The sequence below is a fragment of the Rutilus rutilus genome (genome assembly GCF_951802725.1).
Source record: "Rutilus rutilus genome assembly, chromosome: 8".
In the NCBI taxonomy this organism is placed as follows: Eukaryota; Metazoa; Chordata; class Actinopteri; order Cypriniformes; family Leuciscidae; genus Rutilus; species Rutilus rutilus.
The window spans coordinates 39,316,412-39,342,811 of NC_140222.1; the positions used below are offsets into that span (position 1 = coordinate 39,316,412).

The 26,400-nt window shown below is 41.3% G+C and overlaps 1 protein-coding gene across 1 annotated transcript; it reads right to left on the reverse strand.

The window, feature by feature from the left end:
* Positions 1-1,157: 1,157 nt before the first annotated feature.
* Positions 1,158-25,559, reverse strand: LOC311295655 (E3 ubiquitin/ISG15 ligase TRIM25-like; the record flags this gene model as incomplete). Its single annotated transcript, XM_084417120.1, has 12 exons — positions 1,158-1,681; positions 1,911-1,958; positions 4,353-4,400; positions 4,869-5,028; positions 11,405-11,638; positions 11,739-11,834; positions 12,251-12,933; positions 14,597-15,016; positions 15,716-15,875; positions 24,140-24,373; positions 24,475-24,570; positions 24,987-25,559. The coding sequence occupies 12 exons, from the start codon at positions 25,557-25,559 to the stop codon at positions 1,158-1,160; spliced, it is 3,276 nt and encodes a 1,091-aa protein (XP_084273246.1).
* Between the last annotated feature and the right edge of the window lie 841 nt (positions 25,560-26,400).

Genomic DNA, 26,400 nt, shown 5'->3' on the forward strand with positions numbered 1-26,400 from the left:
GAAAAACATTAACTATGGTAGTTAGTAGAAATGCCGCCTTTATTCGTTATATTTTTGAAGTACGTGCATTGTTAGATATCATCATCATCCGTGCCTTCTCTAACGTTACTTTACTCAATAGCTGCTATTCATCAGAGCCTGTTTAACTTACTATGAATAGAATAGATAAATAGATATAACTATAAATGTTCTACTATCTATATAATAAAGTTCACAACCAAGCAATGAAAAATAAGCTTGTAATTAAGACCGTAACATTGACTTACCTGTCGAGAAGAAAGCAGGCAACTTCAGCGTCTCTTTTGAAAGCTTTCTCCTGCATTAGCTATCCCGACATTAACCCTTGTTTTTGTAATCTCCGGTCACGTTTCCTTTTACGGTCTATTTTGGACTTTTTCGATGACGAGGAGTCCTTATCCTGTGACTCATATGTATGTATGAATGAACGGTGTATAAATAACCATGCAGTGCAGCCTTTTAAACTTGCCGCGGCAGTGACAAGCGTTTCTCACTGCTCTGCTCCTCCGCTTCTGCTGGCTTCAGTCACGTGACGCTGGCTCTGAACGAAACGCATTGTAGAAACGCGTTGGCCTAGTACTTTTTGTCCCTCTCTAGTACTTTTTGTACCTACCCGTCCCATGTATATAAAGATAATAAATTCTTCGTTTACGAGGATTAGTCTGATCATTGGCGTATTTGTACACCATTGAGGGCATATTTATGAATAAAAATATTGATTTTAGATAATAAAATACCTAAAAAGCTACATATTGTCCCTTTAAGGCTGTAAAATAACAAAATGTGGAAAAAAAGCGCTGTGAATACTTTCCGGACGCACTGTATAGCATTTACTCAGTACATTCACCTGACTGTTAAAAACATCTGTAAAAAAAAAAAAAAAAAAAAAAAAGATAATAAAAAACTAATTTGAAACATGAAAGGGACAAACACACACACACAGACACACATCTTATTGTCTGAGGATTTATTACACACATTTGTTCTTATATTATTTCAGTGACAGAAGTTCAGCTGTAATAATAATGTGATGAAGAGAAAATAAGAGACTCTACAACATCTACAAACTCACTGTTGCTGATTTATCAAGCAGCTCAAAGTATTACAGGTAAAATTTCTCTACAGTCTATTCTGATGCATCAGCACAGTTTCACTGATGATCCAGAACAAACATAAAACCCAGGATAGAGTGGCTGAGTGAATGTGGTCTGGACTGTGTGGATGAGGCTCATTGTGTCAGAGACGCTGTAGAAGGAGAGAGTTCCTGCACTGTGATCCACATACACTCCTATTCTACGGCTGATGGATTTTACAGGAAGATCAGTCGCTTTCTTATTATGTCGGAAAGAGTAACTGGAGGGAGTGCAGTACAAACTCCAGGACTGATCATTCCCTCCAAACACACATTCAATACCCTTTCCCTTCCTGCTGATGCTCTTATATGACACTGATATAAACACACCATTATTCCCACTCCACTCAATCTCCCAGTAACAGCGTCCACACACACTCTCTCTACACAACACCTGAGGCCAATAATTAAATCTGTCGGGATGATCAGGATACGACTGAACTGTGCCAATGTAAGTAATCACTCCATTCCTCTCAGACAGACTGAGGCGTTTATTCACTGTGTTCAGATCCAGAGTGAGCTGATGGGAACCTGATGGAGAGAAAACACATCAGAATCAGGAATATGAATCTGTCTGATCTTTTAATGTAGCTGAACTCTTCATGACTTAATATTTAGTGTATCAGCAGTGTCTCAGTACAGCTGATAATCTTTTAAATTATCAATTATTAAACTCATAAATCATGATTTCTTTCAGCTTCTGCAGGAAGAACATGAACACATTCAGTGAGTTTGACTGCTCGTTTTCTTAGTGACTTACATTGTAGGAAGTCGTTCCTGGTTTTGGGATTAATGCTGGTGAATGTGACTGTGGAAATAAACAGACATGAACAGTGTGAAGAGAAATTATATGATAAAATTCATCCATTTCCACACATTTCTAATATGATGTTCTACATGACATTAGATGATGTTGGACTCATTTCTGAGAGCAAATGAATCTCCAGGGGGCTCAATGGCATCTACGCTGATGTTAGACTTTCTGTTTATTCCGGGGTTTACTGTAATCAGCCGGATCCAGGCCGTATCCAGACCAGATGGTGGACCTGTGCCTAGACACGACCACAACGCATCCCTGAAGTGTCAGCAGAGATTGTGTCAACTAGACTCATCGACACGACAGCCATCGGCACTGATCCTCAACACACCTGTCTCCTCAACATACCGGCGTGACTCTGATCTTCAACCAGAACTGGATAATATTCAGAATTTTTGGATTCAATCTGATTTCTGACCTATAATGCTGCCTGAATTATAATTATACATTGTTCGTTCATTGGCCAGAGGAGAACTGGCCCCCGACTGAGCCTGGTTTTCCCAAGGTTTTTTTTCTCCATTCTGTCACCTGATGGTGTTTTGGTTCCTTGCCACTGTCGCCTTTGTCAACTTTGGCTTTTGGCTTGCTTAGTTGGGGACATTTAGTAGTAGTAGTAGTAGTAGTAGTAGTAGTAGTAGCTTTATTGTCACTAGTCACAAGTACCAGCGAAATTAGCCATCAACCTGTCCATACAAAACATACATACAATATGACAAGGGGGTAGACAGGACAGGAAGACAGAGCATTGAGGAAAAAAAAACAGCATGACATGAGGAGAGGTGAGGAGAAAAAAAGGTAACCCCCAGACTATGCTCCTGTAAGGAGTACAGTTTGGGAACAGTAAAAAACACCTCAGCAACATTAGCACATATCAGTACACAACATGAACACACAAGACTTGCAACAGGGGAGGGGAGTGGGGGATGGAGGTAACCCAGCACAGGCAAGCAGCCATCCGGTCCTGCAGCCATTCTCGGCGCTGGTCACAGACCCGCCTGTCAGACTGGGGGTACAAAACGTCGAAGGCGAGGGATTAGGGGTGGGGGGGTGATTGCATATCTGTATATATGTAAGAGTTCGTGTATGTGTAGGCCTGGAGAGTCGCTACGCCTGGCATCCTAATCTAGGTGCTTCAGTCCGCAGGATGTCATAGTGATACACAGCAATTGCCATGGAGACAACCTTGGTCAGGTCCCAGACAGAGTCAACAATCAGCAGGTGTCAGTGTGGAGTCGGGGAAGGAACGCAAGAGCGTCTCGCTGCAGTGCTCTTCTGGAGGAGTTGTTGTTCCAGCAGCGGCCTCGGCCAAGGCCACTGCTGATAGAAGGGGGCCGAAAGCAGATAAGATTGGGGTTGTTTGGTCTTGGGACAAGTAGCCGCATTCAATTTACACAGCTCCTGGTCCATCTTGGTCTCCGAGACGATCCACTTTCCTTTCCAAAACTGTGAGCTTCTCCATGATGTTATCCATATAGTGGTTCATATTCACAGTCTGAGTGCTGACAGCTCTGCCCACTGCTTCAATCATGACGGGCAGCCTTGTGGGGTTTTGGACAGCTGTCACCGTCTTCTTAATTCCTCGATAAACCAGGGCAATGCCTAATCCAAACAGCAGAAAACCTGTTATCATGGTTCCGAATAGGTAGATATCTTCAATGTCCTCCACGGAAAGAGCCGCCAGACACACGACCCGCCACCTCTCCCACGCGTCCATCGTGTAGCCAGCTGCGAACGTTCCGGCAGGGCAGTTAGGTTCCCCCGAACCCAAGCTTCTCGTCGAGAAGATGGTGTCAATTGCGTTGAGAGACCAGTTGATCAAATCCATAATTTCTTAGTTTGTAGAGCAGTGCGGAGAGAGTCTCTCAAAGTACATACAAGACAGTAGACGAGACGAGAGCAGCAAAGCAGGGGAGATAAGGGACAGGAGGGGAAGAAAGTGCGACCGCCTTCGTTGAGAGCCAAAGAGAGAATTTAATATTAAACAATATTATTGATCTCCCTGCATTGACACCATTATATGAGAACTCACCTGAGTTGGACGATGACATCACTGTTTTCTCCAGAGCGGCTGTATAGATAAATGAACTACATTAATAACTTTTTTTTACAACAAAAATGAACTATTACTGAACCTACTTAAGCTGGACTGTGACTATATTTTCTTTTAGAAACAAACTTTGTCGCATTATTGTCGCATTATATATTCATTATCTCTGCTAATGAAAGCTAATTGAAACAATCTGTATTGTAAAACGCACTATATAAATAAAGGTGACTTGGATTTAATCCTAAATTCCATGGAGGCCCAGGACTGGTTTCTTTCACCTTCAACAGGAAGAACATGAACACACTCAGTGAGTTTGTCTGCTAGTTTTCTTGACTTACATTGAAGGAAGTCATTCATGGTTTTGGGATTAATGTTGGTGAATGTGACTGTGGAAATAAACAGACATGAACAGTGTGAAGAGAAATGAAAATATAAAATTCATCCATCTCTATACATTTCTAATGTGATGTTCTTCATGATATTAGATGATGTTGGACTAATTTCTGAGAGCAAATGAATCTCCAGGGGCCTCGTTTATAAAACACATATGATTTGATCCTAAATTCTATGGATTTCATCCTACATCAATATATATAAATATGCTTGTCCATGATGATGAGTGCCAAACCTCTGAACCATCCAGGGATTTTTGTGGCAGCTCTGTAGTTGAAGTTGATGCACTTGTTCACTATGGACTTGAATTTTAGCTGAACTGTGATGCATTTACGAACATTATGAAAAATGATTGTCCATATGGATGTTTTATAAATTATAGTAACATTCCTTAAATTGTTGAACATTTACATTTAGGATCATCCTACGCACGTGTTTATAAACGAGGCCCAGGACTTTACCTCTGTCAGAGATCTTCTTGAGCTCCTCTTTGTGGAAATCCTCCAGTTTGACTTTCAGCTGACGGACAGATTGTCTCACGCCATCAAAAGAGGAGAGAGAACTGAAGGGAATGTCATTCACATCTGTAGATTCAGAAGGTGCTGAGAGAGACTGGAAACTCTACAGAAAACAGAAATCAAAACTCATCAGCTCCACTTCACTCAATAACCTGCACTACTATCAGATCTGTGCAGCTCTTGTTCACTTGAGTCAACAGTGACTCGTATCAATCCAGCACTTTCACTCAATCAGATACTTTCTTATAATATTCATTAAGTGGCATTAAAGGCTTATTAAGGGGATGATATATTGAGGGGATGATATAGATGGTTGAATGGATGAGAAAGGGTTGGGAAGGGAGGCTTCGAGAGAACGAGACAAACGGCACTGTAGGAGGTGGCCCATTTTGAGAAGTCAGGTGACTGGTTGAGGCATGCCCCACTCCTGAACTTCAGTTAACTAGTCAACTCATATCAGGCCTGGAAACTCAGTGTGGGGGCATCATCTCAGTTAAATGTAAGCCGAGTGATTAGGACCCCCAAAGTTTGGGAAGAGCTGAGGTAAGCTTGGCTTGACAGAAGTCGGTGAGCTTCTGAAGATCAACAGCCAAGGAATCGGATCGTCTCGTCTGAGATATCTCGTCTGGCCACTGAGGTCGAGATTGATAGAAGTGCTTGCTGAACCTTGTGGGTCTTGTGGCCAGTTTTTGGTTTCGGTGAGAAGGGGAGATGCTCTGAGAGTTGCTCTGGCAATAAGCCTGGAGTGAACATATTTAGAATTAGGTTCAAATGGGCTGAGGAAGGAGTTTAAACGGAAGATGTAAATGGGGTAAGAAGCTCCGAAATGGTCTGTTTTGCTTCTCCGAAGAGTGAATATGACTGTCTAAAAGAAAGAGAAATTACAGAGATGCAGGGATGGATGTAGAGATTGAAGGTGGATGAAAACAGAGGTACATTTCTGAATGCCATAGGAAGCCAAAAAGACAACCAGGAACATGGACTTTAGGTTCAGGCGATGGCAGGGTTTAAATAGCCTGAGCGTAGCAAGAGGATGCAGAGGCTAAGTAGGACGGAAACGAAAATGGCGGGACCGGTATTGGATGAATGTCTAATTCTGGAGCCATAAGTCTGAATTTCTAGACCATACATGGCCCCAAAAAGGATGGTGGCTATGATTATTGAGTATAGCACGCATTACTGCGGGTTGAGAGAGCTGAACTTTGGGGCCATTTGGATGTAAATTGGCGCCCACCATAATATAGTGTGCTGCGTCCGTGTATGATTTAGAGTCATCGGGATGAGTGATGTAGTCAATGTAGAAAATAATGAATGCCATTCCAAGATGAGAATTGTTGCCAGAGGTGTGTTTCAACGTGACTCTGCCGTGGAGATAGGGGATGGCTGCTGCGTTCAACAGAAGGTTGGACAAGAAGGATTTCCCTTGAGGGATTATCCAAATGCCTTAATTGATGTGGCCTGGAAGTGCTAGTAACTATAGTTGCAATCAAGATGTATAACCAGACAACAGCTTCTGACAGCTTTTCTGAGGAATCTTAGCCCATTCCTCATGAGCAATGGCCTCAAGTTCAGTAATATTCTTAGGTTTGTGTGCTTCAACCGCCTTCTTCAAATTCCACCAGAGATTTTCTATGGGGTTCAAGTCAGGTGACTGTGATGGCCACTGTAGAATCTTCCAGGACTACTTCTGCAACCATGTCTTGATTATTGTATGTTATTGTAATGCTATTATGGGTGGTTGCCCTGCACGCTTAATAAACAAATTACAGCTGGTCCAAAACGCAGCAGCTCGAGTTCTTACCAGAACCAGGAAGTATGACCATATCAGCCCAGTTCTGTCAAAACTGCACTGGCTCCCTATTAAACATCGTATAAATTTAAAAATATTGCTGATTATTTACAAAGCACTAAATGGTTTAGCTCCGCAGTACTTGAGCGAGCTCTTAACGCATTATAGTCCTTCACGTCTATTGCGATCTCAAAATTCCGGCCAGTTGATAATACCTAGAATATCAAAATCGACTGCTGGCGGTAGATCCTTTTCCTATTTAGCACCAAAACTTTGGAACAGTCTTCCTAACATTGTCCGGGAAGCAGACACACTCTGTCAGTTCAAAGCTAGACTAAAAACACATCTCTTTGACCTAGCATACACATAACACATTATAGACTTCTATAATTCAATGTTAGGCTGCATAGATTAGGTCAGCCGGAATCGGGAACACTTCCCATAAATCCTGATGTACTCGTTACATCATAAGAAGAATGGCATCTACGTTAATATTAGTCTCTCTGTTTATCCCGAGGTTTACCGCAGTCCGCTGGATCCAGGCCGTATCCAGATCTGATGAAGGACCTGCTACCCAACTAGGCTCTTCCCTGTGAAGGCCTCCCTCCCCTCCCTTTACCTCTCTACAGATAAAGCGTTGTCGGGATAATTCCGGTTCGCGTGGCTACATGGAAGCGATAAAAATTCTGTTTTATTCATTTTAAGGCCAGACAAGTAGTATGTTGAGGGTTGATTTGTAGGTAAGGACTACACACCTGTCCACATATATTCAAACGCACATACCTATAGACTGAACTCGCAACACACCATCGCCGTTCTCACTGGTTTGCGTTTTTAAAGTTTGCACAGAAAGAACTTAAGAGTTTTCTGTTAAAACGGTGTTGTGTTAGCGGCCCCAAAGTTAATAACTAATGATCGTCGCGACGGAAGTGAATCAATCAAATTAACTTTAGCTGGACAATAACTTTATTCTACAGCTGCTATAAAGCCAAAACACCGTACTTTAATATCCTATTATCAATGTAAAGCTGCTTTGGAACAATCTACATTGTTAAAAGCACTATATAAATGAAGATGACTTGACTTGACTTGAATTGATGGAATTTGAGATATGCTTGGGATCATTGTCCTGTTGGAAGGTCCAATGACGCCCAAGCTTCAGCTTCCTCACTGACGGCATGACGTTTTCTCCTTATATTTCCTGATATATTTCAATGAATCCATCTTGCCTTCCACACGCAGCAGGTTTCCAGTGGTAGAGGATGCAAAGCAGCCACAGAGCATTACTGAGTCCCACCATGCTTAACAGTAGATAGAGTGTTCATTTCAGCATATGCTTCATTCTTCTTCCTCCAGACATACCGCTGATCCATAGGGCCGAAAAGTTCCAGTTTTGTTTCATCGCACCACAGAACAGAATCCCCAAACTTCTATGGCTCATTTATATGATTTTGAGCAAATTGGAGCCCACTTTTCTTGTGCTTTTGGGTCAGTAGGGGTGCACGTCTTGGAGTTCTGGCATGCGATTAGTACTTGCCTTGCCTTCCAGCTGAAACCTCAGTACCTGTTGCCACCAAGTCTTGCTGCAGGTCTTTTGCAGTCACTCAAGGGTTTTTCTGAACCTGTCTTCTCAGAAATCTGGTTGCAGCCGTTTGATAGCTTCCTTTTTCTGCCCCATAGAGGAAGTGTAACGACTGTTCCTTTAACTTTAAACTTGTAAACTATCCTTCCAACTGTGTCTCTAAGAACATTTAGTGCTTTCACTATCTTTTTGTATCCTGTTCCTTGTTTGTGAAGGGCAATGATAACTTCTCTGAACTTTTTGGACCATTCTTTTGAATTATTTGCCATATTTCTAACTTGCAGTCAAACGTGACACTCAACAAACCTAGCCAGTTCAGATATGTTGTGTGTTCTAGCTTAAGCACACCTGGTGCAACTAATGAAGCCCTTGATTAGTTGCATCAAGTGTGCTTGAGACAACACCTTTTTGTGCTGTTGTGAGGGATTCTATTTAGGGGGGTTGAATAATTTGGGAACTACAGAAGTCATTAAAAGTTGCATTTTCAGTTAAATTTGGGGAAACCACTTGAGACCACTTGAGAAAGGATAGACTGGTTGAAAATAGAAATGGAGTAAACAGAAGCCATATTGCTATGAACTGCTGAAGGAAGGGTAGAGGGATTGAGGTTGGGATGAAAGGATGTGTGTGAGTGGGGTTTTGAGCAAATTGTGAGCATGGAGAAGAATAATTAAATTATTTTAGAAAGATCAGATGACTGGATGAGCTAGGCTAGATCTATAAATTACCTGCTAAAATTTTCTAGCGTAGCTGCTGAGATTGGAGAGTGTGATGGGTAGCTGAAGCTTGCAGAGTAGATGGTGCAGCTGTAGCTAACTATATTGGTTGTTGCTATATGGCAGGATGTAGGATATTGGGGAAGGGAGCGGTAGGGGTGGAGAAGGGGGTGAGGGGCAAAAGGATAGACCAGTTAAATAGAAATGGAGGTTGAAGGAGTCTAGATTGGCCCGCGTAAAGTAGAATTCCTTGTAGTGCTAGATGAGGTATCTGGACTGAAGAGATAAGCGCGGTCACACTACACTTCTCTTTCCATTGATTTCCTGGATGGATGGAACCAATGGTACGATTTCTATATGTCATAATTGTTTGTTAGAAAACATGTATTCATTACTTCAAGAAGCTCATTGCTTCTTCCTTAAATTATTACATTGTTTAAAATAATACATTTTTAGCTAACTTGTGTGATTTGTATATGAACATCTCAGAAAACATAACTTATACGGGCCGTTCTCATCCCAAGGCGTCATATACTGACGCTTTTGACATTTCGTCTACATCGAACGCACATGGCACCCTTTAGCGTCAATATGAGACGCAGATAGATATGGACCAGAAGGCGCCTCCTAGCGGTCTAACCCTAACCCTACCCCAGACCTAAACCTACCCATAACCGAACAAAGCTCTGTGCGTGTCATATTGACGCTAAAGGTTGCCATGTGCGTTCGATGTAGACGAAATGTCAAAAGCGTCAGTTTATGACGCCCTAGGATGAGAATGCGTTGCTTATACAGTACATTTACCTCTGATAACAGATCACTCTAAATTGTAAATGTAGACGCATATATTTTTATGTAAAGCTGCTGTGAAACAATATGTATTGTGAAAAGCTTTATACAAATAAAGGGTGAAGGGATGGATGAATGGAGGTATGGATAGAGGAATGGATGGAGGCACGGATGAAGAGAGGGATGAATGGAAGAATGGATGGAAGAATGGATGTATGAATGGGTGGATGAATGGATGGATGGAGGGATGAGGGACGGGTGGATAGATGGGTGGATAAATAAATAGATTGAGAAATACCGGAGTAAACATAGAAATGTATTGCTGTGAATTGAAGGAGATGTAGAGGAATGGATGTTGGGATAAAAGGATGTATGTGGTTGGCGTTTCTGAGCAAATTGTGAGCACAGAGAAGAAAAGAATGATGAATTCTTAGAGAAAGACGAGATGGAGTGAATGCCGGTGGAAATACAGCTTGAATGCTGCTAGGGGGAGCTAGAGCTGCAGTCTGAGGTTGTTGTGGAGGAGAATGTTTGTGACGTCACGGGTGATGGAGAGTGGCATGTGTAAGACTTGAGAAATTAGAAAATGCAGGGCAGTCTGGTTGAGGAACGACCACTCCCAGAGAAGACAAAGGACCTTTCTGGAAATTAACATTTAAACTCTCTCTTGAGAAACTAGCATCCCCGAGTCAATCACCTCCCCATCTCGTCTCACGTTCATGCTGAGGTCACCTGAAATTCACCCACAAATCTATATGGTTCAATGTGAATAATTATCATACAGTATTATACATGTTTGGTATAATTTGAAATGTCTCAGTGCGGCTGGTACAAAGGTATCATTCTCCACTGAAGTAAACCAAAAGGTAATAAAGTTTTTAAGAGTTTAGAGATAACTTGCTTACAAGAGGAGGGTATGCCTTCCAGGCAAATGGCATCCTGCTCTCAAAAGGTGTAAACTCTTAATGCAAATTCCCATTGTTAGCAAATGTTTCAAGGTGAAATAAGTTTCTGTCTCGGTCTGTGTATTTAAAGAAAGCGCACAAGAGGCTCAGTGCGATTTGTAATGAGATCGGCCCATAATGCATTATGTATTTCCTGAGTCGGGTACATCTTTTACTCTTCATCTTTGAGCATTTGATGTTTTGTATTGATTGTCTTTGAATTGATTATGTAATTAGCATCATACATTTACCTGACTAATAATAAATTGTTACATTTTTATTTATTCTGATTTACTTTGAAATTATTAACTCTAATAGATTATGTTGTATCCATTGTTTTCGCAAATCTGCATCAGATTAGTGACGGACTATATTCCAGTTTTGAGTGGAGCACAGGGCATATATATATATATAAATAAGAAAAAGGTCAGAAAAAAAATTCTTATGAGATTTTGCTGGGCTTTGTATGTGTCGTCTCTTTAAAAAGAAGATGATCAGATGTGAATCTGACTGATGATTATATGATACCATAACCCCCTTGACTGAATCCCTTTCAACATCTCAGTCAACAGGTCATTCTGCTCTCATGAAATGTTTCCCTGTCACAGCAGGATCTTGCTCAAGTCCACTATTATCCTGTTCTTCTAGATCTCTGTTACCTGGAGGAAATGGATGTGATGCTGTGTGTGTGAAAGCTGCTCCAGCTCAGCGTCTCTCCTCCTCAGATTATTGATCTCCTGCTCCAGTCGCTCCAGTCGTCCTTCAGCTCGACTCACTGCATCCTTTTCCTGATCTCTGATCCGCTGTGTCACCTCAGAGCGGCTTCTCTCAATGGAGCGGATGAGCTCAGTAAAGATCCTCTCACTGTCCTCCACTGCTGTCTGTGCAGAGCGCTGTTACACACACATCACAATCACACAGTGAGTTCAGTGGGACTGAAGGAGGAGAGTCCTAACTGAGACGTCTCAAACTTCTCTTCTTCTCCAGACTCACCTTATGAGACGCCACAGCCTCTCTCAGCTGCTGAAGATCTTTCTCTCTCTGCTGGATTCTCTGACGGAGCTTTATCTGAGTCTCCTTCAGCTGAGTCTAGAGGACAAACCAATAACAGGAAATGTCACATAAGACTAAAGATTATGAACAAATATGAAGCCAAAGTGTCAGCATTATTTCATTTACTTTTACTTGTAAGTGGCCTTTATTATAATTAATATTATATTATCTGCAAGACCCATTTTTAAAGATTTGAGGAACACTACAGTTGCACATTTAGTACAATTAAGCTTACTTTTTTTTTTAAAAACCACTGAAGTTGTTTAGATTACTTTTTGTCTCCTTTTGAGGTTAGAACTGTCAATGTTTAGACTAAAATAGATGAGACGTTCTTCAAAATGTCATATTTTAAATTCCACAGAAGAAAGTCAAACCGTTTTAGATCGGTATGACGGTGAGTAAATGAAGACAGAATTTTAACTTTTGCTCAATCAATCTCTTTAAGTTCATACCTGTTTCTCTGTCCTCTGTGCTGCAGCTGATACAGTTTTGTGTTGTTTATGTTCATAATCCTTACACCGTACACAAATGCATTGTTGATCAGTGATACAGTACATTTCTAGCTCTTTATCATGTTTAAGGCAGATCATGTCCTGCAGTCGTCCAGTGGCATCAATCACTTTGTGTGGCTTACGTGAGTGATATTCCTCATGACGGTCAAAATGAGTTTGACAGTAAGATTCCTGACACACCAGACAGGACTTGACAGCTTTGTATTTTCTTCCAGTACAGACGTCACACTCCACATCTCCGGCTCCAGCGTAACAGTCAGCAGGAAGTTTAGTCTTCTTCAGTTTCTCCACCAGTTCAGCCAGAATGGTGTTTTTACCCAAAGCAGGTCTTGGACTGAAGGTCTGTCTGCACTGAGGGCAGCTGTAGACTCTCTTCTCATCCTCCCGATCCCAGTGGCCTGTAATACAGATCTTACAGTAACTGTGTCCACAGTGGATGGTCACTGGATCCTTCAGAAGATCCAGACACACTGGACACATGAACTCATCCTGAGAAATTCTGGCCTCTGCCATTTTATCGCATGAATACAGAGAGACACAAACACACAACAGCTGAACAATACTTAAGTTTCTGTTTCCCTGAACTGAGTCGAAATAGTTTACTGCTTCTATGTTTGATTGAACTTTAGTGTGTAAAACAGGTGTGTCTGTAAAGCAGCTTCCTTATTACTGGTCAAGGAGAGCTCAACTTTTTTATGCCCCTCCCTTGCTAACTCTTGTTTAAAATTATACACCATTGCTTACACTGCAGGAGTGCCCACTACTGGCAGAACTCTAGATGGGTTTAAATGTTACACACTGAGCCCGTGATCACTTGTGGGTAAATCAAGTTCGAGCACTGCAAGTTGTCACAGTTGTGTTGCATTGTGGTCTATGGATCTGCCTGAAGTGTACAGTATGAGTGGACTTGTTGCCTCTGTCAAAATCAAGGGCTCGAGGGCTCATCGAATCAAGGGCTCATCCACTTGACGAAGTTGAACACACTTCAAAATGGCGGTAGGGATTCTCCTGAGGGGAAGTGCTTATGGAAGTTCCCACGTCTAAAAGTGGAGTTAAACGCCCCTAGCTGTGTTTATTTGCTATTCAAGTGAAGTTGAAAATATTGTAAATATAAGTTCAGAGCACATGGATAGCAGGCTTTTCCTGCTATTCTGCTTTGCAGCAAAGAGCATCAATACATACAAAAAGCCTTGTATGAACCCTCTACCTGTCGAGAGACCAAAACATTGATGTAAAAGAACCTGTGTTTGGCAGTGTTACAGGAGTGAGTCCAGACAAACACTGAGCTTGAGAAACATGTGAAAAACATATTTCACAATAAGAGTCACGGCTCTAGTGCCCGCGATGAGAGACTCCTGCAGGAGAGCGCGCGCTGAGACTTTAATTATGGAAAAAGACGGATAAGGAAATGTTCAATGGGTCTCAACGCGGGAAAACAATAAAAGTGAAAGTAAAGCTGCTAAAAGTAAAACGATTTTTTTATCAAGCGAGATGTATAAATCCTAACAAAGATATATATTATATTATTTTATTTTGTTGTTGTTGTTGTTGTTGTTATTGTTAGTTCCCAGCTAACACATTTAGGTTCCCAGAACGTTCTGGGAATGTTCCCAAAACATGTATTTGTAACGTTAGTTTTATATATATTATTGGTGCTTGAATACTTATGTACATGTGATATTTTCATTTTTTTATTTTTAATCAATATAATAAATTTGCAAAGATTTCAAACAAACTTTGTTCGTAGAATTTTGAGGAAAATAATTAATCAATTTTAAGGCTGTAACATAACAAAATGTGGAAAAAGTGAAGCGCTGTGAATACTTTCCGGACGCACTGTATAGCATTTACTCAGTACATTCACCTGACTGTTAAAAACATCTGTAAATATAATAAAGAAAAAAAAATTCTAATAAAAAACTAATGTGAAACATTAAAGGGACAAACACACACACACACACACACACACACACATCTTATTGTCTGAGGATTTATTACACACATTTGTTCTTATATTATTTCAGTGACAGAAGTTCAGCTGTATTAATAATGTGATGAAGAGACAATAAGAGACTCTACAACATCTCACTGTTACTGTTTACCAAGCAGCTCAAAGTATTACAGGCAAAATCTCTCTACGGTCTATTCTGATGCATCAACACAGTTTCACTGATGATCCAGACCAAACATAAAACCCAGGATAGAGTGGCTGAGTGAATGTGGTCTGGACTGTGTGGATGAGGCTCACTGTGTCAGAGACGCTGTAGAAGGAGAGAGTTCCTGCACTGTGATCCACATACACTCCTATTCTTCTCTGATCCACATACACTCCTATTCTACGGCTGATGGACACTGCAGGAAGATCAGTCGCTTTCTTATTGTGTCTGAATGAGTAACTGGAGGAACAGCAGTACAAACTCCAGGACTGATCATTAGATCCAAATAAACACTCATAACCCCATCCCTTCCTGCTGATGCTCTTATATGACACTGATATAAACACACCACTATTCCCACTCCACTCAACCTCCCAGTAACAGCGTCCACTCACACTCTCTCTACACAACACCTGAGGCCAATAATCAAATCTGTCGGGATGACCAGGATACGGCTGGACTGTGATAGTGTAAGTAATCACTCTGTTTCTCTCAGACAGATGGAGGTGTTTATTCACTGTGTTCAGATCCAGAGTGAGCTGATGGGAACCTGATGGAGAGGAAACACATCAGAATCAGGAATTATGAATCTGTCTGATCTTTTAATATATCTGAACTCTTCATAACTTAATATTCAGTGTATCAGCAGTGTCTCAGTACAACTGATAATCGTTTAAATTATCAATTATTAAACTCATAAATCATGATTTCTTTCAGCTTCTACAGGAAGAACATGAACACACTCAGAGTTTGTCAGCTTGTTTTCTTAGTCACTTACATTGTAGGAAGTCGTTCCTGGTTTTGGGATTAATGTTGGTGAATGTGAAGAGAAATGAAAAGATAAAATTCATCCATCTCTACACATTTCTAATGTGATGTTCTTCATGATATTAGACGATGTTGGACTCATTTCTGAGTGCAAATTAATATCCAGGGCCCATTTATAAAACACAAATCTTGGATTTTATCCTAAATCAATATATATACAGTAAATATGCTTGTCCATGATGATGAGCGCCAAACCTCTGAACCATCCAGGGATTTTTGTGGCCGTTCTGTAGGTGAAGTTGATGCACTTGTTCACTATGGACTTGAATTTTAGCTGAACTGTGATGCATTTACGAACATTACGAGAAATGTTTATCCATATGGATGTTTTATAAATTATAGTAACATTCCTTAAATTGTTGGACATTCACATTTCGGATCATTCTACGCACGTGTTTATAAACGAGGCCCAGGACTTTACCTCTGTCAGAGATCTTCTTGAGCTCCTCTTTGCAGAAATCCTCCAGTTTGACTTTCAGCTGACGGACAGATTCTCTCACTCCATCAAAAGAAGAGAGAGAACTGAAGGGAATGTCATTCACATCTGTAGATTCAGGAGGTGCTGAGAGAGACTGGAAACTCTACAGAAAACAGAAATCAAAACTCATCAGCTCCACACTTCACTCAATAACCTGCACTACTATCAGATCTGTGCAGCTCTTGTTGACTTGATTTATCTTCAGTAATTCAGCTCAATCCAGCACTTTCACACAATCAGAGACTTTCTTATAATATTCATTATGTGGCATTAATGATACAAATTCTAGTGTTTGCCAGTATAGTCCTGGACCTGGCCTGTAGACCCGTTCGCAATTTGGTGTTGGGGGAATTTCTCACTTGAACTGAGTTAGTGGGTCCCTAGACATGAAAAATCACAGAGGTGCTTGTCCGCCATAGTGCCACGAATTACGTAATGGTCAAATCAAATATGGCCGCCATCGCATGATGATGAAAATCCAACTTCTTTGTTTCTGAATGTTTATACACATGTAATACTTCTATTTTGACTAATTATGGTATGTTTAATTCATTTCTGCAATTGATATGACCATATTGGGTTATTGTGACCTTGAAAGGGCATGGTCAAGGTCATAGAAAAGAAAAGTGAAATGCTCAGAAGATGGAGAGACACCCATACCAAGTACTTTTACAAGGGAGGATTATACTATGGCAGGCATGGACAACTCCGATTATGCTGATAAATCATCACTTTCTGGTACCAAGGGTTCACACTATGCAGCATTAGTACTGTTCCAAGATGCCACAGTGAACAGACCCCTTCATAAGCCTCCAGTGTCAAGCACAGGATTAAGCCATGCTGATCCAATCCTGCAGACAAAGTTGCCATGCCCAGAGGTACCTCACCATGCCAAGCCAGTGGTTCGACCTGTCCTGCCACCAGATATGCTGCTTCATCCTTGTCATACCAAGATCCATTACTGAGCGTGCCACCATCAGACATTGCCTCACCAACTTTCAGAGTGTTGGCAGACAACTGAATCAGGCGTCAGTGGCGATTTGGTGTGATGAAAGTGTGTTTGCCCTGGCTGTAGATATTTACCTGCATGAGACAGAACAGTTCAAGGATCTGTTCCTCTGCATGGGCCCTTTCCATTGGACCCGTGTTCTACTCAGATGACATGGCCGAGGCACATAGGAGTATGGACATTGCTAAGGAGCGGGGCATGAGTATCCGGCAGAAACTTTCTCATGATGTGCTTTCAGCATCTCCCCTGTTTGATGGTGACCTTCTAGCTCATGTCAAAACTTGTCAGTGAGATTGAGCCTCGACTTGATCTCAACCAATGGAGTCCTGAGTCTACTTATGCCACTCATGTTGTGGTAGACTTCATGTTGAAGATGCGACAGATGCCTCTAGCACAATTCCCTACTTTAGGTGTGGTCATCAATGCCATCATCAGCTCAACATCATCACTCTGCCAAGAGCCGGAGTTCATCCATCTTGTACTAGATTCCTACATCGAGATGTCCCTGAAAGAAGGGGAGCGCATGCGGCGTACAGACTCAACAACAGGCATCGACATCATTGGCTTGAACAGACACACACCCATCCCTCAGCAACTTGACAAGTTCTGGGCATCTGAGGAGAACAAGCGGAATCTCCAACTGTTAGCTCGGGATATGGTATGCAATCGAGCCAGTGCCAATGCGTCTGTCATTGTCAGCTCTATTGTCATTGATGATGAGGTGCTACCAGCAAATGCAGCTGGTGGCAAAGAGATCCCAGACCTCTTGAACTGTATTGAGGAGGCTGATGCCAGGTTGCTGGTGCATGTTGAGTCGGCTGTTCGTGTGAAGCAGTGCAAGAGAGTTGTCATAGTTTCCAATGGCATAGAAACCTTTGCATTGCTTCTCCACTACAGCCCATACTTCCAAGAACTCGGGATGAAGGAGATCTGGCAGCAGTATGGCACTGGTGAGACACGGTGAATGCTTCCACTCCATCAAGCAGTTTCTCGTCTTGGAGTGTCAATGACAAAGACAGTGATTAAAGCACATATGCTGACTGGAGATGACTGTATGAGCAAGGTGGGGACTAAACATACTGCTATGGCTTCTGACCCAGTCCAATACTTAGCCAACTTTGGAGAGGGAGACACCTTGACAGAGCAAGATGCAGTGTTGGCTGAGAAGTACTTGGTGTGTGTCTGGGCTGGGGCCAGGTCAACTACAACAGCTAAGACATTTGATGACTTCAGGGTAGAAATATACATCAGTGAAGGTGCTCAGATCAGAGTGGATCAGAGGCCACATCCAACGAGGGGCTTTTCTGGTTCATACGGCATGCCACTTGCTTGCAACAGCCAAGGACGCCAAAGCAAGACTAGAGCCAGCAGAACATGGATGGAAGGAGCACTTTGGCACACTCCTGCCATCAAAATGTCTGAAGCCCTTACCACCAAGTCTGCTCACAGTATGTAATCCTGTAAAAACCCATCCCACTAACATGCATGCACACATACAGTACACTTTGATTTGTATCACACACTGATTTGATTCTTGCTTTGGCTCTCAACGAAGGCGGTCGCATTTTCCTACCCTCCTCTCCCTTATCTTCCCTGCTTTGCTCCTCTTGTCTCGTCTACTGTCTTGTACTTTGAGAGACTCTCTCCGCACTGCTCTACAAATTAAGAAATTATGGATTTGATCAACTGGTCTCTCAACGCAATTGACACCATCTTCTCGACGAGAAGCTTGGGTTCGGGGGAACCTGACTGCCCTGCCGGAACGTTCGCAGCTGGCTACACGATGGACGCGTGGGAGAGGTGGCGGGTCGTGTGTCTGGCGGCTCTTTCCGTGGAGGACGTTGAAGATATCTACCTATTCGGAACCATGATAACAGGTTTTCTGCTGTTTGGATTAGGCATTGCCCTGGTTTATCGAGGAATTAAGAAGACGGTGAGAGCTGTCCAAAGCCCCACAAGGCTGCCCGTTATGATTGAAGCAGTGGGCAGAGCTGTTGGCACTCAGACTGTGACTATGAACCACAATATGGATAACATCATGGAGAAGCTCACAGCTTTGCAAAGGCAAATGGATCGTTTCGGAGACCCAAACGGACCAGGAGCTGTGTAAATTGGAATGCGGCTACTCGTCCCAAGACCAAACAACCACAATCTTATCTGCTTTTGGCCCCCCTCTATCAGCACTGGCCTTGGCCGAGGCCGCTGCTGGAACAACAACTCCCTCTGGAGAGAGCACTGCAAAGAGACGCTCTTGCGTTCCTTCCCCGACTCCACACTGACACCTGCTGATTGTTGACTCTGTCTGGGACCTGATCAAGGTTGTCTCCATGGCAATTGCTGTGTTTCGCTATGACATCCTGCGGACTGAGGCACCTAGATTGGGATGCCAGGCGTAGCGACTCTTCAGGCCTACACATACACGAACTCTTACATAGATACAGATATGCAATCACCCTCCCCCACCCCCCATCCCACGCCTTCGACGCTTTTTACCACCAGTTTGTATGGCTGCTTGCCTTTGCTGGATTACCTCCAACCCCTCCCCCCTCACCCCTCCCCTGTTGCAAGTCTTGTGTGTTCATGTTGTGTACTGATTATGTGCAAATTGCTGAGGTGTTTTACTGTCCCCAAACTGTACTCCCTATTGGAGCATAGTCTGGGGGTTGCCTTTTTTTTCTCCTCAACTCTCCTCATGTTATGCTGTATTCTTACTAACTTCAGGTCGGTCCTAAATTGCATTTCGTTGCCTTGTACCTGTACTTGTGTAATGACAATAAATTGAATCTAATCTAATCTAATCTAATCTTTGAGAGAAATCAGACTATATGGTGCACTTTTAGTTAATTTGGTATGATGTAATTTGTATCACTTTTATTGCTACATAGTTTCATTTGCACCCAATTGTTTTATTTTATATCATTGTACTAAAACCCAATTAAAATAAAAGTTCAAAGGGATGTTTATAACTGTTACATTTCTTCTCTTCATGTCTTGTTATAATAAAAAAAAAATCATTGTGGAAAAAAATACAAGAAAAAGTGACTATAAAAAAAGAAATTTTAATCGAATTATTGAAAAATTATGTTGACATTGACATTTTAATGACAAGATGATCCTTAATGTTAAAAACAATATTAGCAATGAATGTTAAATGTCACATTTAGTAGAATTAGACTTATTGCATCTGTTTTTTTATTCTATAATGGGCAAGTTATGGCCAAGGTCTTAAGAATAGGAAAATGACCTTGACCATGACCTTTTAAGGAGAAAGGTCAGCCAATATGGCCATAACAATATCATAAATGAATTCCACATACCATAATAAGTCTAAATAGAGGTATTACATGTGTATAAACATTCAGAAACAAAGAAGTTGGATTATCATCATCATCCGATGGCGGCCATATTTGATTTGACCATTACGTAATTCGTGGCACTATGGCGGACGAGCACCTCAGTGATTTTTCATGTCTAGGGACCCAGTTACTCAGTTCAAGTGAGAAATTCCCCCAACACCAAATTGCGAACGGGTCTACAGGCCAGGTACTGGATTAGTACATTTTAGCACACTTTTAAAATATACTTATTATGGAAATAATATACTTAAAGTTATACTCAAGTGCAGATTGAATAAGGTTTTCGGACACTTAAAGGTAGGGTAGGTAATCATTTTTCTAAAAAAAAAACATTCCAAATTTGTTTAAACTGTCTTTATATACCAATACATAATTAAAATGTAAGTACTCTGAAAAAGAAAATATAAAAATCGAGTGACTGTAGACCTTTTAATCTGCAATAAACACAGCTCATTATTTCCATTCACTCCACCCCCTCCCTTCTGAGCTCCTTCCAAAGCGACGCCCCCAAAACACATGAACGCGCGACGCCAAACGCTCAGGCTCAGCTGGAAGACGCATTTATTACCTGAGACGAGTGGAGAGGAAGGAGCGCAGTACATACAGTGACATCATGTCAGAATCACATGTAATAAAATACCTAACTTTATCACTATGAATATAAACAAATAAGATTTCTTTTAGTACTCACTATCAAGCTAGCATATCGATAATAAATAAAGTTATTTATAAGGCAAAACTAAAAACAGGTTGCATTGATACACGTTTTTCCATTACCATCAGTTACACTGTGATGAAGGTGAATTTCGTGTAAGATTCATAACATATACGGTGTTTTGCATGTAAGAGTTTCCATGATGAAAACATTGTTGACTCTAATGAAGACTAACGTACACTCCGAGTCCGGAGACAAGTAACGTTACCGCATCGTCGGTTCGAGGACAGGTCCGGGGTTGAGGGCGAAGCAGAGGAGGTCGTTCAAGAGTGCGGGCAGGGTCCGAGGAAGTAGTTTTTGCCTTGTTTGCCTTCGCTGACTGCATATTAGAGCTGAAGATCTTTGCCCGAACCCGATGGGACCCGACGGGACCCGACGGGTTTGGTCGGGTTCGGTCTTAATTTCTATTATTTTACACGGGCTCGGGCCGGGCTCGGGCTCGCGCTTCGGGTTGCGTGGTAAATGAGCGGTCAGGTGATGTGTTTAGATTAGCGTGAAAATGGATCTTGAGGAGGTGAAATGGAGGCTGGTCTCTGGAGGACTTATTTTATTTCTTTGTTCCAACTTCCAAGTGGCCTCTAGCCTCCGTTAGTCATGAATAAATGATGTTAAAAAATGTATAAATTACTCCTTTTTTTTACGAAAGACAAAGGTGCTGTGTGCGTGCGTCTCTTTTTTTCTTTCTCTCCCTTTTCCACCGAGTGGTGCGTGTGCCGGCTCGCGGTGTGAAGCGCGTGTCCGCGCTATTCTCCGACACTCTTATCACTGCTGATAGACGGCCTTTTGGACAGTCGGGCTGTAAACGGGTTCGGGCTTTTAAAAAGCTGTCAATCAAATTGTACTTGTCGGGCTCGGGCCAAACTCTGTCGGGCTCGGGCCTTTTCGGGCCGAACTTTTAAGGCCCGATTACAGCTCTACTGCATATGCGGGTGCTTTGAGCTGAATATTTCCGGGAACGGTGACATGTGATGAGTGCACGCAGGGCAGCGCGCGCAGTGGGGCTCGGGGCGGGCACGAGACATGAAGGCATCTGATTGGTTCTTTACATTCGCACCGAATGGCAGTGATTGGTCAGAGTTTTTACTGTCCTGCAGCTGCTACAGAGGTCTGATTTTTTTCATTCCTTTTTCTAAACACATAATGTATTGACTACTATCAGGATGGAAGGACCATTTCACCCAGTATAAAAAAAAAAGTTTCTGAACAGGATTACCTACCCTACCTTTAATTGAATGTTATTTGCAATTGTAAGAATGTATTATAATTAAAATTTACATTAAATGCAAGTAGTTAAACTTTAGAGTGTTTTTCAGTCACTTAAGTAGGATTTAATTACATCTTTAAATTCTATCATCTTTGAAATATGGTTAAAGTTAGTCCATATGATCCAGTTCTTCTATGGAAGGCATTTTCTGCCAAATTTAAATAAATAAATTAAATGATTAAAATGAAAATGAAAACCAGATTAACGATTTCATTACAGAAATCTGTACGCAAAATATGTGACAAAATTGAGAATTAAAATTAAATGATTTCATTTTCACGGTGACAGTGCATCATCCCTGTCAAATTGAAAAATAAAATGCAATTGGTGATTTTACATTTCATTTTCACTACAGTCTCGAGGCAAGACTGCCAATATTAAAATGAAAAGCCAAACGTGAAAAAGAAACTACAAATACAGTTTTTACAAAGCTCTTTATTAATGCTCACGCAATAATAGTGACACAATTCAAATTCAAATGTAAATTTTCGTTTTCATTTTAATTCCTCTTTTATTTCACAGTTTTCATTTTCGTTTTCATTTTCAAAGACAACCTGCATGCAAATTATATCGGGCATCTTCAGTTGCCAGAGAAACTGTTCAAACAAAGTATCCGGTAGTAAGGCCATTATGATGTTAGACTAGATCATAATCGATGAGGTTCATTCATGTATTAGGCTGTTTTGGAAATTCAACTATTTGGGTGTACAAAAGTCTTAGTAACACAATTTCTACAACAATTATAGCCAGACGGCCTGCATTTACAGTAGGCTAGATATATATTATAGCATTTTCCTTCAGGTCAGTCCTATATTCATAATAAAAAATCCGTTTGAATGTCCGCTGTGATATTTTGTACTTTTAACAGTTAAGGGGTTGTCCGTGCCTATTCATGTCAGTTGCGTCTTTCTTCTCCGTGATCACAAGTTTAGTCTTTTCAAAAGTCTTCTCTACTGACTGACTCACTCATTAAGACAGTCTTTGTCTCCATCTAATGGAGAAATAATGTAAGTTCTCCTGTTGCTTTATGGTCAGGGACTATTTTTTTTTTCCAGCGGAAGGAATTGGCTTTTAGTGATTTTACTTCATGAAAGTTGCATAGATAGGCTACATATTTTTCGGGTTTAATATTTGTATTGTGTGGTAACCGTTTTATAAAAGCAATAAGGTACTCTTGGCTAGTGCTGAAGGGCGTTGTTATATGGAAGGCATGACGCGAATATGAAACATTGGCCGAGGTCCTCGGTTAAAGCTAGTGATCAAGACTTGACTTGACTAACAGTTTCTCTGGCAACTGAAGATGCCCGCGACTCAGTGCGAACTGCAGTGCGCCGAGGGTTTGAAGTATGCTGGTCAGGCTGGTTGTTTCCACTAATGCTGCGGCAGCTTCCTGCAAAAGCTCACTAACAGATTTCGCCATATCTCGTCGTCTCGATTACAATATAATCACATTTAAATAATTTCGTTTCACACATTCAACTTATGCAGCAACAGGGACGTCGGTGACTTCGCTTTACAGAAGGCGTGCCTCTAGCGCCGTTACAAGCCACACCCACTCATTAACATAGAATTTGCATGCAGGTTGTCTTTGAAAATGAAAACGAAAATGAAAACTGTGAAATAAAAGAGGAATTAAAATGAAAACGAAAATTTACATTTGAATTTGAATTGTGTCACTATTATTGCGTGAGCATTAATAAAGAGCTTTGTAAAAACTGTATTTGTAGTTTCTTTTTCACGTTTGGCTTTTAATTTTAATATTGGCAGTCTTGCCTCGAGACTGTAGTGAAAATGAAATGTAAAATCACCAATTGCATTTTATTTTTCAATTTGACAGGGATGATGCACTGTCACCGTGAAAATGAAATAATTTAATTTTAATTCTCAATTTTGTCACATATTTTGCGTACAGATTTCTGTAATGAAATCGTTAATCTGGTTTTCATTTTCATTTTAATCATGTAATTTATTTATTTAAATTTGGCAGAAAATGCCTTCCATAGTTCTTCTAGATCTCTGTTACCTGCAGGAAATGAATGTCATCCTGTGTGTGTGAAAGCTGCTCCAGCTCAGCGTCTCTCCTCCTCAGATCATTGATCTCCTGCTTCAGTCGCTTTAGTCGTCCTTCAGCTCGACTCACTGCAGACTTTTCCTGATCTCTGATCCGCTGTGTCGCCTCAGAGCGGCTTCTCTCAATGGAGCGGATGATCTCAGTAAAGATCCTCTCACTGTCCTCCACTGCTGTCTGTGCAGAGCGCTGTTAGGACACACATCACAATCACACAGTGAGTTCAGTGGGACTGAAGGAGGAGAGTCCTAACTGAGGCTTCATAAACTTCTCTTCTTCTCCAGACTCACCGTATGAGACGCCACAGCCTCTCTCAGCTGCTGAAGATCTTTCTCTCTCTGCTGGATTCTCTGACGGAGCTTTATCTGAGTCTCCTTCAGCTGAGTCTAAAGGACAAACCAACAACAGGAAATGTCATAAGACTAAAGATTATGAACAAATATGAAGCCAAAGTGTCAGCATTATTTCATTTACTTTATTCGTAAGTGGCCTTTTATGTGATTAACATTATATTATCTGCAAGTCCCATTTTTAAAGATGTGAGATTTGAGTAACACTACAAGTGCACATTCAGTACAATTAAGCTGACTTATTTTTTTAAATTGCTGAAGTTGTTTAGATTCTTTTTGTCTCCTTTTGAGGTTAAAACTGTGGATGTGTGACTAAAATAGATGAGACGTTCTTCAAAATGTCATATTTTAAATTCCACAGAAGAAAGTCAAACCGTTTTAGATCGGTATGACGGTGAGTAAATGAAGAGAGAATTTTCATTTTTGCTTGAACAATCACTTTAAATTCATACGTGTTTCTCTGTCCTCTGTGCTGCTGCTGATACAGTTTTGTGTTTTTTATGTTCATAATCCTTACACCGTACACAAATGCATTGTTGATCAGTGATACAGTACATTTCTAGCTCTTTATTATGTTTACAGCAGATCATGTCCTGCAGTCGTCCAGTGGCATCAATCACCTTGTGTGGCTTACGAGAGTGATATTCCTCATGAGGGTCAAAATGAGTTTGACAGTAAGATTCCTGACACACCAGACAGGACTTGACAGCTTTGTATTTTCTTCCAGTACAGACGTCACACTCCACATCTCCGGCTCCAGCGTAACAGTCAGCAGGAAGTTTAGTCTTCTTCAGTTTCTCCACCAGTTCAGCCAGAATGGTGTTTTTGCCCAAAGCAGGTCTTGGACTGAAGGTTTGTCTGCACTGAGGGCAGCTGTAGACTCTCTTCTCATCCTCCTGATCCCAGCAGACTGTAATACAGATCTTACAGTAACTGTGTCCACAGTGGATGGTCACTGGATCCTTCAGAAGATCCAGACACACTGGACACATGAACTCATCCTGAGAAAATCTGGCCTCTGCCATTTTAGCGCATGAATACAGAGAGACACAAACACACAACAGCTCAACAATACTTTAGTTTCTGTTTCCCTGAACTGAGTCGAAATAGTGTCTTGCTTCTATGTTTGAGTGACGTGTGTAAAACAGGTGTGTCTGTTAAGCAGCTTCCTCATTCCTGGTCAAATAAATGTATGCAAAGTATGTTAGTGAAGAGCAGCTCTGTGATCAGTAGTAAATGCTGCTCCATCTCTGAAAGCACTGCAAGTTTCAGTCACATATAACGTTAATTTGAAAAAGCAACATGCGTCAAACATCTGTCCAAACTTGTAATGTGAAGCGTTCATAAACCTGTTGTCTAACAAAAGACATGTAATAACATGTTTTTACGACAAACTTACTTCATAACATCAGTCGAGTGTTTGAAATAACATTCTTTTGTGAGCTGATGTTTCATAGATATGATAGAATGAGACAGACAGTATATTATTTTATAGTATTCTAAACAGTGACAAAGGCTGTCCATTAACATTGCTTTATAAATAGGCCTATACTATTACTTCGGTCTGATCTGCTGTGTTTTTTTTTTTTTTTTGTCTTTTCGGTCTTTTGTCTCTGTGTCTGCGTGCCTTGTTGTCTTTTGAGCACATCGGTTTTGTTTTAACAGCTCACCATGTGCTCCGCTATCATTGTGGTGTTTCCCCTCCCACTCGTTATCCTTAATTATCCATCAATCTCCTCCCAGGAATTTCTTCGCCCAAGGGTCGTCTGTATTCCTTATCTGGTCCTGAGAGAGAGGCCATGTCAGGAATCCTTAAACACCGGCCTCATCCGTCCCTCTTCCTCGCCCGCTGGGGCTGGGTTCTTT